Source organism: Lepus europaeus, unplaced genomic scaffold, assembly GCF_033115175.1.
Source record: "Lepus europaeus isolate LE1 unplaced genomic scaffold, mLepTim1.pri SCAFFOLD_3_1, whole genome shotgun sequence".
Classification (NCBI taxonomy): domain Eukaryota; kingdom Metazoa; phylum Chordata; class Mammalia; order Lagomorpha; family Leporidae; genus Lepus; species Lepus europaeus.
This window is the reverse complement of record NW_026909276.1, coordinates 16,685,721-16,698,750: the sequence shown is the minus strand read 5'-3', so window position 1 is coordinate 16,698,750 and position 13,030 is coordinate 16,685,721. Positions and strand designations below refer to the sequence as shown.

The 13,030-nt window shown below is 52.7% G+C and overlaps 2 protein-coding genes across 2 annotated transcripts; one reads left to right on the top strand and one right to left on the bottom strand.

Annotated features, from left to right (window-relative positions):
• Positions 1-2,595: 2,595 nt before the first annotated feature.
• Positions 2,596-5,475, top strand: LOC133755256 (uncharacterized). Its single transcript, XM_062185443.1, has 6 exons — positions 2,596-3,143; positions 3,224-3,356; positions 3,676-3,862; positions 4,046-4,225; positions 4,489-4,679; positions 5,398-5,475. The coding sequence occupies exons 2-6, from the start codon at positions 3,330-3,332 to the stop codon at positions 5,473-5,475; spliced, it is 663 nt and encodes a 220-aa protein (XP_062041427.1). The 5' UTR covers positions 2,596-3,143; positions 3,224-3,329.
• A 492-nt stretch (positions 5,476-5,967) lies between these two features.
• Positions 5,968-12,774, bottom strand: LOC133755255 (steryl-sulfatase-like). The gene is given in 11 exon segments (XM_062185442.1): positions 5,968-6,296; positions 6,560-6,681; positions 6,888-7,047; positions 7,752-7,889; positions 8,106-8,242; positions 8,684-9,107; positions 9,446-9,518; positions 9,521-9,570; positions 9,716-9,837; positions 10,230-10,388; positions 11,202-12,774. Coding segments are annotated over 10 exon segments (1,713 nt in total). The 5' UTR covers position 10,388; positions 11,202-12,774.
• Positions 12,775-13,030: the final 256 nt, after the last annotated feature.

Here is a 13,030-nt window from a genome sequence, read left to right as displayed (position 1 = left end):
GCTTCTGAGCTTGATTTAATCCTATTTGTTGATTTTGGCTTTGATTGTGCTTCTGGGGTCTATCCAAGAAGTCTTTGCCTATGCCAATGACTTGCAGAGTTTCCTCACTGTTCAATAATAATTTGATGAAATTGGGTCATAGGCTTAATTCCTTTATCCATTTTGAGTGGATTTTTGTGTAGGGTGTAAAGTAGGGGTCCAATTTCCTACTTCTGCACTTGGAGGTCCAGTTTTTCCAGCATCATTTGTTAGAGACTGTCCCTTTGTACATGGATTGATTTTTGCTATTTTATTAAATATAATAACATCACAGCTTTCTGTAGACACATGGATTGAATTTGGGAGTTTCTATTCTGTTCCATTAATGTATACATCTGTTTTTGTGCCAGTACCAGGCTATTTTGATTATCCTGTAGTTTGTCTTGAAATCCAGGATTGTGATGCCTCTAGCTTTGTTTTTGTTGTACAAGATTGCTTTAGCTGTCCAGGGCCTCTTGTGTTTCCATATGAATTCTAGCATCATTTTTTTTCTGGATCTGAAAAGAATGTCATTGAAATTTTGATTGATATCATATTGAATCTCTAAATGTATTTTGTAAGTATAGATATTTTGGTGATGTTGATTCTTCCAATCCATTAATGTGGAAGATTTTTCCATTTTTAATATCTTCTTCTATTTCTTTCTTTAGTGTATTGTAATTTTCATCATAGTAATCTTTGAATTCTTTGGTTAACTTTATTCCAAGATATTTGATGAATTTGATTCTTTTTGGAGCTACTGTGAATAGTACTGATCTTACAAGTTCTTTTCCAGCCATGGCGTTGTCTGTGCATACAAAGACTCTTGATTTTTCCATGTTGATTTTATATAGCACCACTTTACCAACTCTTTTATGAGTTCCAATAATCTGAGTGAAGATTTTTGAATCTTCTAAGTAGCATCATGTCATCTGCAAATAAGGATAATTTGAGTTCCTCTTTTCTAATTTCTACCCTTTTGATTATTTTTCTTGCCTGATGGCTCTAATTAAAGTCTCCAGAACTATATTAAATAACAATAGTGAAGGCCAGCACAGTGGCTCACTAGGCTAATGCTCCACCTGCAGCACCTGCACCCCGGGTTATGGTCCCAGTTGGGACGCTGGTTCTATCCTGGTTGTTCCTCTTCCAGTTCACCTTTCTGCTGTGGCCCGGGAGTGCAGTGGAGGATGGTCCAAGTGCTTGGGCCCTGCACAGGCATGGGAGACCAGGAGAAGCACCTGGCTCCTGCCTTCGGATCAGCACAGTGCACCAGCTGTATCAGCCATTTTGGGAGTGAACCAACAGAAGGAAGACCTTTTTCTCTGTCTCTTTCTCTCACTGTCTAACTCTGCCTGCAAAAAAAAAAAATAGTCTTGACATCCTTTTCTGATGTCATTTCTGGGGGTGGGTGTTGACAGCTTTTCTTCATTCAGTAGGATGCTTGCCGTGGGTTTGTTATGTTGCCTTCATTGTGCTGAACAATGTTCCTTCTATACCCATTATCCTTGAAGTTTTCATCATAAAAGATGTTGTGTTTTATCAAATGCTTTCTCTGAATCTATTGATATTATCAGATGATTTTATTCTTATTATTTGTGAATGTGGTTTATCACATTGATTGATTTGTGAATATTGAACTACTGCTGCCTTCCGGTGACAAATCCCATGGGGTCAGGCTGCATTATCTTTGTGATGTGTTGCTGGATTCGACTGGCTAATATTTTTTGAGGAGTTTTGTGTCTATGTTCATTAAAGAAATTGGTCTATAGTTCTCTTTGTTGCATAGTTTCCAGGTTAAGCATTAGGATAATGCAGACTTTGTAGAAGCAGTTTGGGAGGATTGCCAGCCTTTCAATTGCTTTGAATAGTTTGGGAAGAATTTAAATTAATTCTGTCAAGCAAGTACCTGCACCCAATGGCGCGGCCTCCTCTGGGCGCCGGCGCAGCCCCTGGACCTGTCACTCAAATCTCTGCAGCCAATGGCACAGCCGCCTATCATTCACACTCCCAGCGCCCGCCTCCAGAACTGTCACTCTAGCCCCTCCAGGCAATAGCGTAGCCACCTGTCACTCCCAGCCGCTGCGCCCGCCCCCTGACCCGAACAGCCCCTTCTCCGATAACTCGGCGCCTGCGCACTGTACCCACCTCCTGCCTGTAACTCAAGTCCCTCCAGCCAATATCACAGCCGCCTATCACTCACACTCCCTGCGCCCGCCCCTGCCTGTCACTCAAGCCTCTCCAGCCAATGCCTTGGCCCCTGTACTCTGGTCCCGCCCCCTGATGTCATTCAAGTCCCTCTGGTCAATGTGGCGGCGCCTGTACTCTGGTCCCGCCCAGGAATTAGATTGACAGCCCCTCCAGCCAATGCCCCGGCGCCCTGGCGAGGACCTGTCCCCCGCGCTGATAGACAACAGCGCCCATCATGGATTCCGGCGCGCTGCTGGCGCTGAGCGCGGTGCTGGCCGCCAGCGCGGGCCCCGGGTGGTGGGCGCGGGGTCGCTGCGGGTCGGGGTCGTCCAAGGCTCGCGCTGCGCGGCCCGGTGCCTGAGTCTGCGGCTGCTGCAGGTACGCGGGTCCCCGCCAGGGGGGTGCGCGACGCGGAAATCCGCCCGGGACGCGATCGTGGGGCTCCCCCGGCGCCCCAGGGACCCCCGAGACCTCCAGGGACCCCCGCGGGTCTCCTTCAACCAGCGGCGTTGCAAAAGTGCCCGGGCATCGGCCATCGGTGTCCCCTCAGAGGAACCCCGGCCACCAACCGGTCGGGGGGGGGGGGGGGTTCCGGATGCAGAAATCGGCCCGGATGCAGTCGCGGGGTTTCCCCGGCACCCCCAGACGCCCACAGACCTCCTAGATCCCCATGGACCCCCTCGGATCCCCACGGATCTCAGTAAACCGGCGGTGTTGCAAAGGTGCCCAGGCCTCGGCCTTGGTGTCCCCCTAGAGAAGACCTGGCCCTCACCAAGGGGGTGCTCCCAACGTGGAAATCGGGCCAGGACGCGATTGCTCCCCGGCGCCCGGAACCCTGGAGGTCGTCAGGAACCCCCACGGATCCCGAAGACCCCCGTAAACCGGCGTCGTTGCAAAAGTGCCCTAGCATCGGCTGTTGGGAGACGGTGGCCCAGGTCAGTCGTTGAAATATTTAAGTTGGCAGCCATCTTGGGTCCCCGTCCATCATTTTTATTTAATTTCCGGTTCACATCAGGGCCATTTTCTGTGTTCCCTGTTCCAAACCATGGACCAGCGAGTCCGGCTGCCCGATGTCCGGCCCGGCCGCTGGTACCAGTTCCGAGTGGCTGCTGTCAACGTGAATGGCACCTGGGGCTTCACCACTCCTGGTAGGCACTTCTGGTCATCCAGAGGTCAGTGCAGGGCCCCGCCCCTCCAGGTTCCTCCGTGCCTGGTCGATTGGGGACTCCGTGGCCTCGGCCCCTGTGGCTCCCCCCACCTGGTCCATGAAGCTCCTGTTCATGGCCCGTGCCGTGGCTGTGGCTCCCATGGGACCATGGACCCCAAACCTGGTCCACCGGGGGCTCCCGTAGCCGGGGCTCCCCATATCCAGTCCTCGTGGCCAGGGCTCCATGGCCCATGCCCATGCCCAGGCCTGTCCCTGGGTGACCCCGTCACGCCTCATGGCCCCTCTCCGCTGGGTTGCAGCTCCGTCGGCCCCACCGGCGCCTGCCGATCTGCGTGTGCGGAACTCTACAGTGCATGGCGCTGATGGGACTGTGGCTGCCACGTGGCCTGGGAGCCCCCCGAGGACCCCGACGTCCCCGTGCACCACTACAGGGTCTCCTGGGGCCACGTGGCCGAGGGGCAGCGGCGGAGGAAGACAGCAGACGGGGTGAGCGGGGCAGGGGCGGGGCTTGCGGCCCCCTCTCAGGGGTTCCGGTAATCTGAGATCCCTGGGATCCCAGGTAATCTAAGGAATCTCTAAGGAATCCCAGTAATCAGACAGATCCAACTGAGGGATTCAGGTAATCTGATGGGTCCCTGGGCTCTGAGGGACCTCCCCCCGACCCCGCAGCGCCGGAGCTCAGTGACCCTGCAGCGCCTGCGCCCCGGTGGCATCTACACCATGCAGCTGCAGGCTGTGAGCCAGTGGGGGCCTACGCGGCTGCGGAGCCCCGAAGGCTGCCCTGCACTTCACGGCCGCCGGCGGTGAGTGACATTTCTGGACACCGGAAGTCCCGCCCACCACCTCTCGGTGAGTGGCATTTCCGGACACGGGAAATCCGGTCCACGTACATCTATCTGCTCATGGTGAGTGACGTTTTCTGCACATTGTAAGTCCCACCTACTCCTGCTCTCAGTCAGTAACACAATGACACCGGAAGTCCCACCCACTGACTTCCGCATACTGGAAGTCCCCCTGTGATATCTCCTGCCTCTTTTAGAGCTGTCGTCAGACATGAATGTCTTTCTGGTTGACAAGTGTCTGTCACCTTGATGGATGTATTGTCTCCACAGGGCCCCAGCTCCAGCGCAAGGCATTGACACTGAGTCAGCATCACGCGAACTTCCCAGGAGCCTTTGCAGTGAGCACTCTGTCAATCATGGTCATCAGCATTTTGAACGGACTTCCCAGAAGCCTTTTGGGAAGGGCTCCTGTCAACCATGGGTCGCCATGGAGACACCTCATGGATTTAAAACACATATTAGTAAAAAATAAGAATGGGAAGAGGAGAGGGAGGAGGAAGAAGGGTGAGAGGGCAGGTATGGTGGGAAGAATCATTATGTTCCTAAATTTTTATTTATGAAATGCATGAAATTTGTATACCTTAAATAAAAGGTTTCTGGGAAAAAAATCTTCTGTTTATAATGACAAATATGCTCTGATAAAGTCATTGATTTTAATAATGCAAGTTAACTTGCAGCATATATATATGTATATAAAACAAACCTATGTATGGCTTTGAAACATTTTTCGTATCAAAATAAACTTTTATCCACTTAAAAAAGTCCTTTCCGTGGTTCTCAAACCATTCATGATTAAGAACCATTTTTTAAAGTCTCTTGAAGATCATTATAAAAGCACAATTAAAATTATTAGAAAAATGAAATTTGAGCAACTGTCATTCAAAATACAAGACTGATGTTTTATTTATTGACTCAACAGATATAGAATTACTATTTCAAATTGCATAAATATTTGTAAACATATCCCAATTTTGCACTTGTTTTGGAAAAAGCTGTTTCTAGGACAGTGAATGTAGCACTAGCTGGAGATGGTGCAATAATCTCTCCAAAACATCGCAGTCGAAGGCCACCAGGAGTGAAACTGAACCCCTATCCCTAAAGCCTTTGATGTAGACTTTATCAGGTCTCAGTGGCCCTCCTTAGCTTGCAGCTCTTCTGACTTCCCTGTGATGATTACAGATCAACTCCACACTAAAGATTAACTCACTAAATGAAGGGAGCGGTACAAGGGGCAGGCTGGCCCTGCAGACTCTGTAGTCAACCTCCTAATGTTAGACTCTATTTTGAGACACTTCACAGGAACTTAAAACACTGACAGCTGCTCCAAGAGACCCAGGACCCTCCGGGTGGCCACCCCTGATCCCCACTCCATTCTGCACAACCAGGGCCAGATTGGTGGTTTCCCGGTCCAGTCAGGGGTGGGCTCTGAGGGTGACAGGTTCCTGGTACAGTCCGGGGCAGACTCTGAGGCAGACGGACAGGATCCCAGTCGGTTCATCTGCATCTATAAGGAACACCTGCTGCTTCCTTTGCAGTGAACACTTTATGGGATTCATTGTGGACCCTGAGCCCAGGTTCCTGTCTGTGTCAAAGATGGCCAACTGATTCACGGATGGAGCCACAGGTTTGTGTCCAGGATAAAGATGGCCGACTGAGCCACACGTGGCCCCAGGTCCATGTCCAAGATAAAGATGCCCAACAGCCACGTTGGGAGCCATGCGTGGCCCCAGCTGCCCAGCAAGTGCATGACTATGGCCCTGAGGACCCAGCTGCCCAAAGATGCAGCCATGGCTTCCAGACCACGTGGCCTGGGTCCAGCTGGTTGGGGGGCACAGAGCCCTGGTGCTCTGCCACCGCCTCCAGGATGGCCTCCAGGATTGCCTGATGGTGCGGCTTGGTGTGTGGTGTGAGGGGCATGGCCTCACCAGGGTCATGGGCCAGGTTGAAGAGCAGGGGTGGGTCATGGTTTGTCACATGGGTGGGACCCTGGCACAGGCACATGTGGGTGGAGAAGCAGCCATTGGTGCCAGCCGGGTGGAACTTGGGCGTGAAGAAGAAGGCCTTGAACACGGCTGAGCCTGGGGGCAGATCCAGGCTGTCAGTCATGGGGAGGGACAGGGCTGGGCTGTCAGTTGGGGGGAGGGTGAGGCTAGGGCTGTCAGTCACAGGGAAGGGCTGGGACAGGGCTATCAGTCACAGAGGACCTGTCAATCAACTATGGATGACCTGTCAGTCATGGGGATGACCTGTCAATCAATCATGGGGCTGACATCTACCTCTACCCAGCATGCCCCAGGGTCCATGCCCACCCTTCCCAGCATGCCCTGGGGTACACACTCACTGTTGCATGGCAGCCAGCGCACAGCCTGCAGATAGGCGTTGCAGTAGTGGAACAGGAACTCCTGGGCCGACCACTGGCTCTGCCCCTGGAGAAGGGGCATCAGGTCCCACCCATCAATCACCCTGGGGGAGTGGGGCTTGTGTGTGACTGGCTTTGGGGATCCCTGGGGGGTCTCCCTTGAATCCCAGGTTCCATCTGTAAGCCACCCTGGAGGCAGGTCTTGAATCTGTCAATCACCCTGAGGGGCGAGCTTGTGTGAGACTGACTTTGGGGGCCCCATGTCCCATCTGTCAATCACCCTGGGGCAGGGCCTGCATCTGGCAATCACCTATAACGGGGCAGCGGTGCCCCCGTGAGCCTGGCAACAGTGGGGAAGATGTCCATGTTGCTGGTGGCCGTGTCCACCTCGTGTCTGGCAGGGATGACCCCAGGCCAGCGGAGGACCCCTGGCACCCGGATGCCACCCTCCCAGTTGTTGGCTTTGCCACCTGCAAGGGACAGATGGGAGGGAGAGGCAGCTGCTGGATCAACCTTGTCCACAGGGTCTCATGACATGGTCTGGTTTCATCCTATAGGTCCAATGATTCTATGTTGAACATGATGGACTCTTATTATGACAGAGTCCCCTCCCTGAACTCATAGATGCGATCTGGACCATAGGATACTTTTATATTGACAGTATGCTCTAGAAAGTACTCTTATTTTGACACAGACTCCTCCGTGATGACCCAGACACCTGCAGCTCCACCCTGGGGACTTTTATTATGACACATCCCACTCCATAACATCTTAGGTTCAATATTGACCAGGAGGGACTTTTATTGTGATAGGATTGGCTCTAGCGGGGACATGATCCCCTCCAGGACTACCCAGATGCCTCCACCTCGACCACGAGCACTCTTATTATAACAGGGTCCTTTTCATGACATCATAGATTCGATCTAGACCATGGGGGAATTTTATGACAGGGTCTGCTCTAGGAGAGACTCTTATTATGACACAGTCCCCTCCAAGATGAACCAGATGCCTCCATCTTGATCTTGAAGGACTTCTATTATAACAGGGCCTGCTCTGACAGAGACACTTATTGTGACAGGGTCCTCTCCAGGATGCAACTGATGCCTCCCCCTGGGCCTTAGGGGACTCTTCTTGTGACACTGTGACCCTGAGACCGGTCTGCAGCCCTGCTCACCCCTGTAGATGCCGTTGCTGCCCCCGTGGACCTCGCCTGTGGCCGTCACCTCCTCCACGTGGGCGCCCTGGTGAGACGAGAAGTAGAGGATGGTGCAGCTGGCCAGGCCCAGCTTGTCCAGAACCTGCAGGATCTGGCCTGGACCAGAAGAAAACAGATTATCTGGTGCCAACCAGCTTGGGGACCAAGATGGCCGACAGGGACGAATTCACATTGCAATATGAGATTCGGCCCCCTGTGGCACCAGAGACAAATTCAAGTTGCAATATGAGATTCAGCCAACTGGTGCACCAGAGAAATTCACGTTGCATTCTGGGATTCGGCCACCAGGTGGCGCCAGAGACACATGCATACCCACGCTCCAGTCCAACTCCTCCACAGCGTCGCCATAAGCCCCATGCCAGCTCCTGTGGGCGAACTCTGGGGAGGTGAACAGGGCTGTGTGAACGTGGACATATGACAGCAGCAGCAGAAAGGGCTTCTGGGAGTTCCTGGAGGGGGTGGGCAAAAAAAAAACTGGGCGAAACACTTGAAGAGGCAATTTTTTGGTTCATAGAAGGCGATGCAAAATAGACACCAGAAATAGGCAAAAGGGTTCAGAGTATATCTAAAATGGCGGCCGGAAGTGGGTATAACAGCAAATCCGGAATGGCCACTGGAAGTGGATGAAAAAGCACTTAGAGCCGATCCAAAGTGGGCACTGGAAGTGGTCATAAAATGCTCAGACCCTACCCAAAATGGCCACCGGAAGTGGGCGAGAAAGCTCTCAGACCCGACCCAAAATGGCCTCTGGAAGTGGGCTGAAAAGTTCTCCGAGCTAATTCAAAATGGCCACCGGAATTGGGCAAAGAAGCTCAGAGCTGATCCAAAACGGCCACCAGAAGTGGGCATACAGCATGCAGACACACTCAAAATGGCCACCGCGGACTCACCGCCATATGAACCCCGCGGCCTCCTCCGTGAGCCTCTGCGTGAGGTTCTCATAGTCCAGAGGCTGCTGGGCCACTTCAAAGTCGCGCATGAAGAAGCAGTGGAGTGGCCGGAAGTAGTGCCGGAACAGGAAGTGGCCACCCAGCAAGATGGCCACGGGCAGCAGGAGGCCCAGGAAGGCGGCAGGCGGCGGCCGGGCCAGGCTGAGGCAGCGCAGGGCGGCCAGGGTCAGGGCAGCAGTGCCCAGGGCCTGCACGGGGACCACCACGATCCAGCTCACCGCACCCTCGAACACCGTGCCAGCCCCTGGCTTGCAGTCCCGCAGGTTGGTGGCCGGGAGCCTGAAGAACTGGTCGAAGCCGTGGACCCACGGGTGGTGGCAGAAGTCATGCGGGTGCCGGCAGCTCAGGCCCAGGTGCCACTTCCCTGGGACCGGAAGTTCGTTGGTGACAGACAGCCTGGTCCCGCCCCGAGGGCCAACTTCCTGTCACGTGACTGGAAGTGCCTTCTTCTGCCTTTCCTGTCGGCATTTGACAGGGCCGAGGGCAGGTGATGGACAGCCTACACCCACCCCAATGGCCAACTTCCAGTCATGTGACCTACCTTCTGTTGCCTTCCCTGGGTGGGGCCTACCCATATTGCTGCTACTTGACCATGCTTTGCTTATCTTTTTTATAAACGGAATTCCCGCCCACCCCAGAAGTCCCACTTTGAAAGTTCTGCCCACCCTGGAAGTCCCGCCCCCTCCCCAGGCATTCCGGAACCGACAAGCGCTGTGGTGTAGCTGCGGGCATTGGCTAGCCTGGCGAATGTGACCTCGGTGGCCGGGAGACCCCCCCAGATGAAGCCAGGAACAGGAAGACACCCACCCGCGACCGTGCAGCCATGCCTGGGGGGCGGGGAAGAGGTGAAGCCCCAGCCCTGTCCCCTTGCCACGCCCCCACCTCCGAGGACAAGCAAAACCCTCTTGGCCCTTCCCCCACCCCTAAGGAAAGCCCCGCCCTTTCCCAGCCCCATTCCCGTGAACCACAGACCCAAGCACACCGGGTAGCGTCCAGTCAGAAAGGCTGCACGACTTGGTGTGCACAGTGGGGCGGCAGCCAAGTGCTGGGTCAGTTTCACACCATCACGTGCCAGCTGGTCAATGTTCAGGGTTCTGGGGGCAGAAGAGACCCAGATGAGCCATGGAGGCTGCAAAATGGCCACTGTTCAGTTACAAGATGGCTGCCCAAGAGACTATGCTACAAGATGGCTGCCATCAAGGCTATAAGATGGCCACTCGAGAGACCTGGATGGCTGTTGAGACTACAAGATGGCCACCAAGGAGGTACAAGATGGCCGTCTGAGAGACCCAGATGAGCCCTAGAGGTACAAGATGGCTGCCCAAGAGATCCAGGTAAGCCATTGAGGCTACAAGATGGCCTCTATGGAGGTACAAGATGGCCACCCTAGAGACCCGGATGAGCCCTGGAGGCTAGAGGATGGCAGCCTGAGAGACCCAGATGACAGTGCCAGAAGATGGCCGCCTGAGAGACCCTGATGTTCGACCTGAGCGTCCTGTTGCCATAGCAGCCGAGGTCACCAATGCCGAGGTCATCGGCCAGGAGCAGGAGGATGTTGAGGAGTGGGGCTGTGGTTGCAGTGTGGGCGTGGCCTTGGCTTGGACCCAGGAAGAGGAGGAGGAGGAGGCATGAGGCTCTCATCATCCTGCACAGAGAGACAGCGGTGTCAAGGCTCCCTGCTCCTCTCTGTTTCAAGGCTCTCCGCCACGACTTTTATTACAATAAAAGAGGGCGTGGCTCTGAGCCTTGAGTGGCGGGCTCTCCATTCAATGATTCTCAGGCTTTGAGTTGATTTGCTTTCCCACTTGCATTAGTGATGGGCAGGTCACTGAGTAGCTATGGACTACATATTGATCACTATTGTTTATTGATCGTGAATTATAGATTATTGATTGGTTATCGAATATTGATTGGTTGTCGGTTATTGGTCATTGGCTGATTATTAGTGATGAATTATTGGTTAATGGTTAGGTTTAAGTTTATTTTTCATTAATTTCTGAAATTGAGGCTTAAATTTTATTCATTTTTCTGGGAGTGAGGAATCAAATTCAGAAACCAATAAATGATCAATAAGTGACCGATAATCACCAGCCACCAACCAATAGCTAATAAATAATCGATAGCTAATTGATAATTGATAACTGATCGATAGCCAATACCCAACAGCAATAACTAAGCGCTAACCAATAACCAATAGCTAATCAACAACTAAATAATGATCGATAACTAATCAATAATTAACGGATAACTGCTAGCTAACCAAAAACCAATCGTTGACCAATAAGGAATAGCTGATCAATAGCCAACTAGTAACTGGCCAATAACAAATAACTAAGCAATGGCTGATCAATAACTCACTGATCACCAACCCATCACTGACCCATAACTAACCAATAACCAATCACGGACCAAAAACCAATCACTGACCAATCAGCCATAGCCAAACGATAACCAATACCTAACCAATAAGCCGATCCAGACACGTCTTCACTGGTGGTCCCGTCTCCCATAGCAATCGGACACAGTCAGATTCGAATGCCCATTTCCTGGGTGCTAGAACCTGCACTGGCCCTGGCTGGAATCTTCCGGCCTCCAGACAAATCCGCACAGACTGACAGCTGTCAATCATATCAACAGCATGAGCTTCTGACCCAGATGCTAAGACACATTCATTGCTGGGGACACATATTCATCCCTCAAGGCTACCACACATAGAGAACATTCCGGAAACCCCAACCGCCTTCTGCTGAGTCATGCTGACTCACGCTGGCCTATGTGTCCATCACTCACTCAATCAGGCCGACTCCCAGAATAGATGGATCAATAGTTGGCTACGAAGAAGTCTCTGGAGTCCTCTGGGTAGGGTGCTGGATGCTGAGTTATCCCAACTACAGAGACTCTGTGCAGCAGGAAGGACCATGGCTCCACCCACAACTGGACAGCCCAAATACATTGTAGCAATTCTAATTCGCAAAGTTAATACATTGTATCAATTTTGATTTGGGTCTCAAAACACAAACCTGATACACTGTAGCAATTCGATACATTGTAGAAATTCCTAATCCACCTCTAATTCATCAAATTTGATACATTGTAGCAATTTGACACACTGTAGGGATTTTTGACTCCAACCTTAGCTCACAAACACAATATATCCCAGCTATTTGATATATTGTAGCAATTCTAACTCACAAATTTGATGCATTGTAGCGAATTTAACTTCCATTTTGATTCACCAATCTGATACATCATAGCGATTTGATGCAGTGTAGCGATTCCAAATTTAAATTTAACTCACAAACTTGATGCAATGTAGCAATTTGATACATTGTAGCAATTCGGAATCTGATAGCAGTTCATGAATCTGATACATTGTAGCAATTACAGATCGCAATTCTGATACATTGTAGCTATTTGACCCACCGTGGCAGCTTTGATTCACAAACTTGACACATTGTAGCAACCCAATACAACCTGCCAAATTCAATACAATGTTGCAAGTTTGATGCGCTGTTGCGATTTCTCGGTACCATGTAGCAAGGTGACCCCAGGACCTTGGCACAGCCCCCTCCCGCGTGTCCCTGACCCCCCACTCACCGCTCCCTTGGAGGCTCCAGGACACGACTTCCCGCTGCCAGAGCCAGACTCCGTCTGCCTGGGGCCTTGGCCGACAGCTAGCATGTGTCAACCTCCATGTCAGAGAGAGATAGGTCGGTGATCAATGTCTCCCGGCTGTGACTCAGTGAGAAAAAACTCATGGCTGAGTCTAAGGGTGACAGAGCCACCCCGGGGGAGGCTAAGTGTACCTGCCAGGAGCCATGGCACACATAATTAGGCTGTCAATCATCAGAGGACTTCCTGTACAGGGTCATGGCAGGGACAGGGAGCTCCTGGGGGCCCCGTGCACCTGCAGGAAACCCGGATGAGCTCCTAGGGACCCTGTGCACCTTCTGGATACCCGGATGGAGCTCCTGGTGCAGGCTCGGGGTACCTGTGCACCCACTGGCGACCCGGATGGAGCTCCTGGTGCAGGCTCGGCCCCCGTGCCCCTGCTTGGACCCGGATGGAGCTCTTAGGGGCCCCGTGCCCCTGCTGGAGACCCAGATGGAGCTCCTGGTGCAGGCTCGGGCCCTGTGCACCCACTGGCGACCCGGATGGAGCTCCTGGTGCAGGCTCGGCCCCCGTGCCCCTGCTTGGACCCGGATGGAGCTCCTAGGGGCCCCGTGCCCCTGCCGGAGACCCGGACGGAGCTCCTGGTGCAGGCTCATGGCCCGTGCCCCTGCTGGA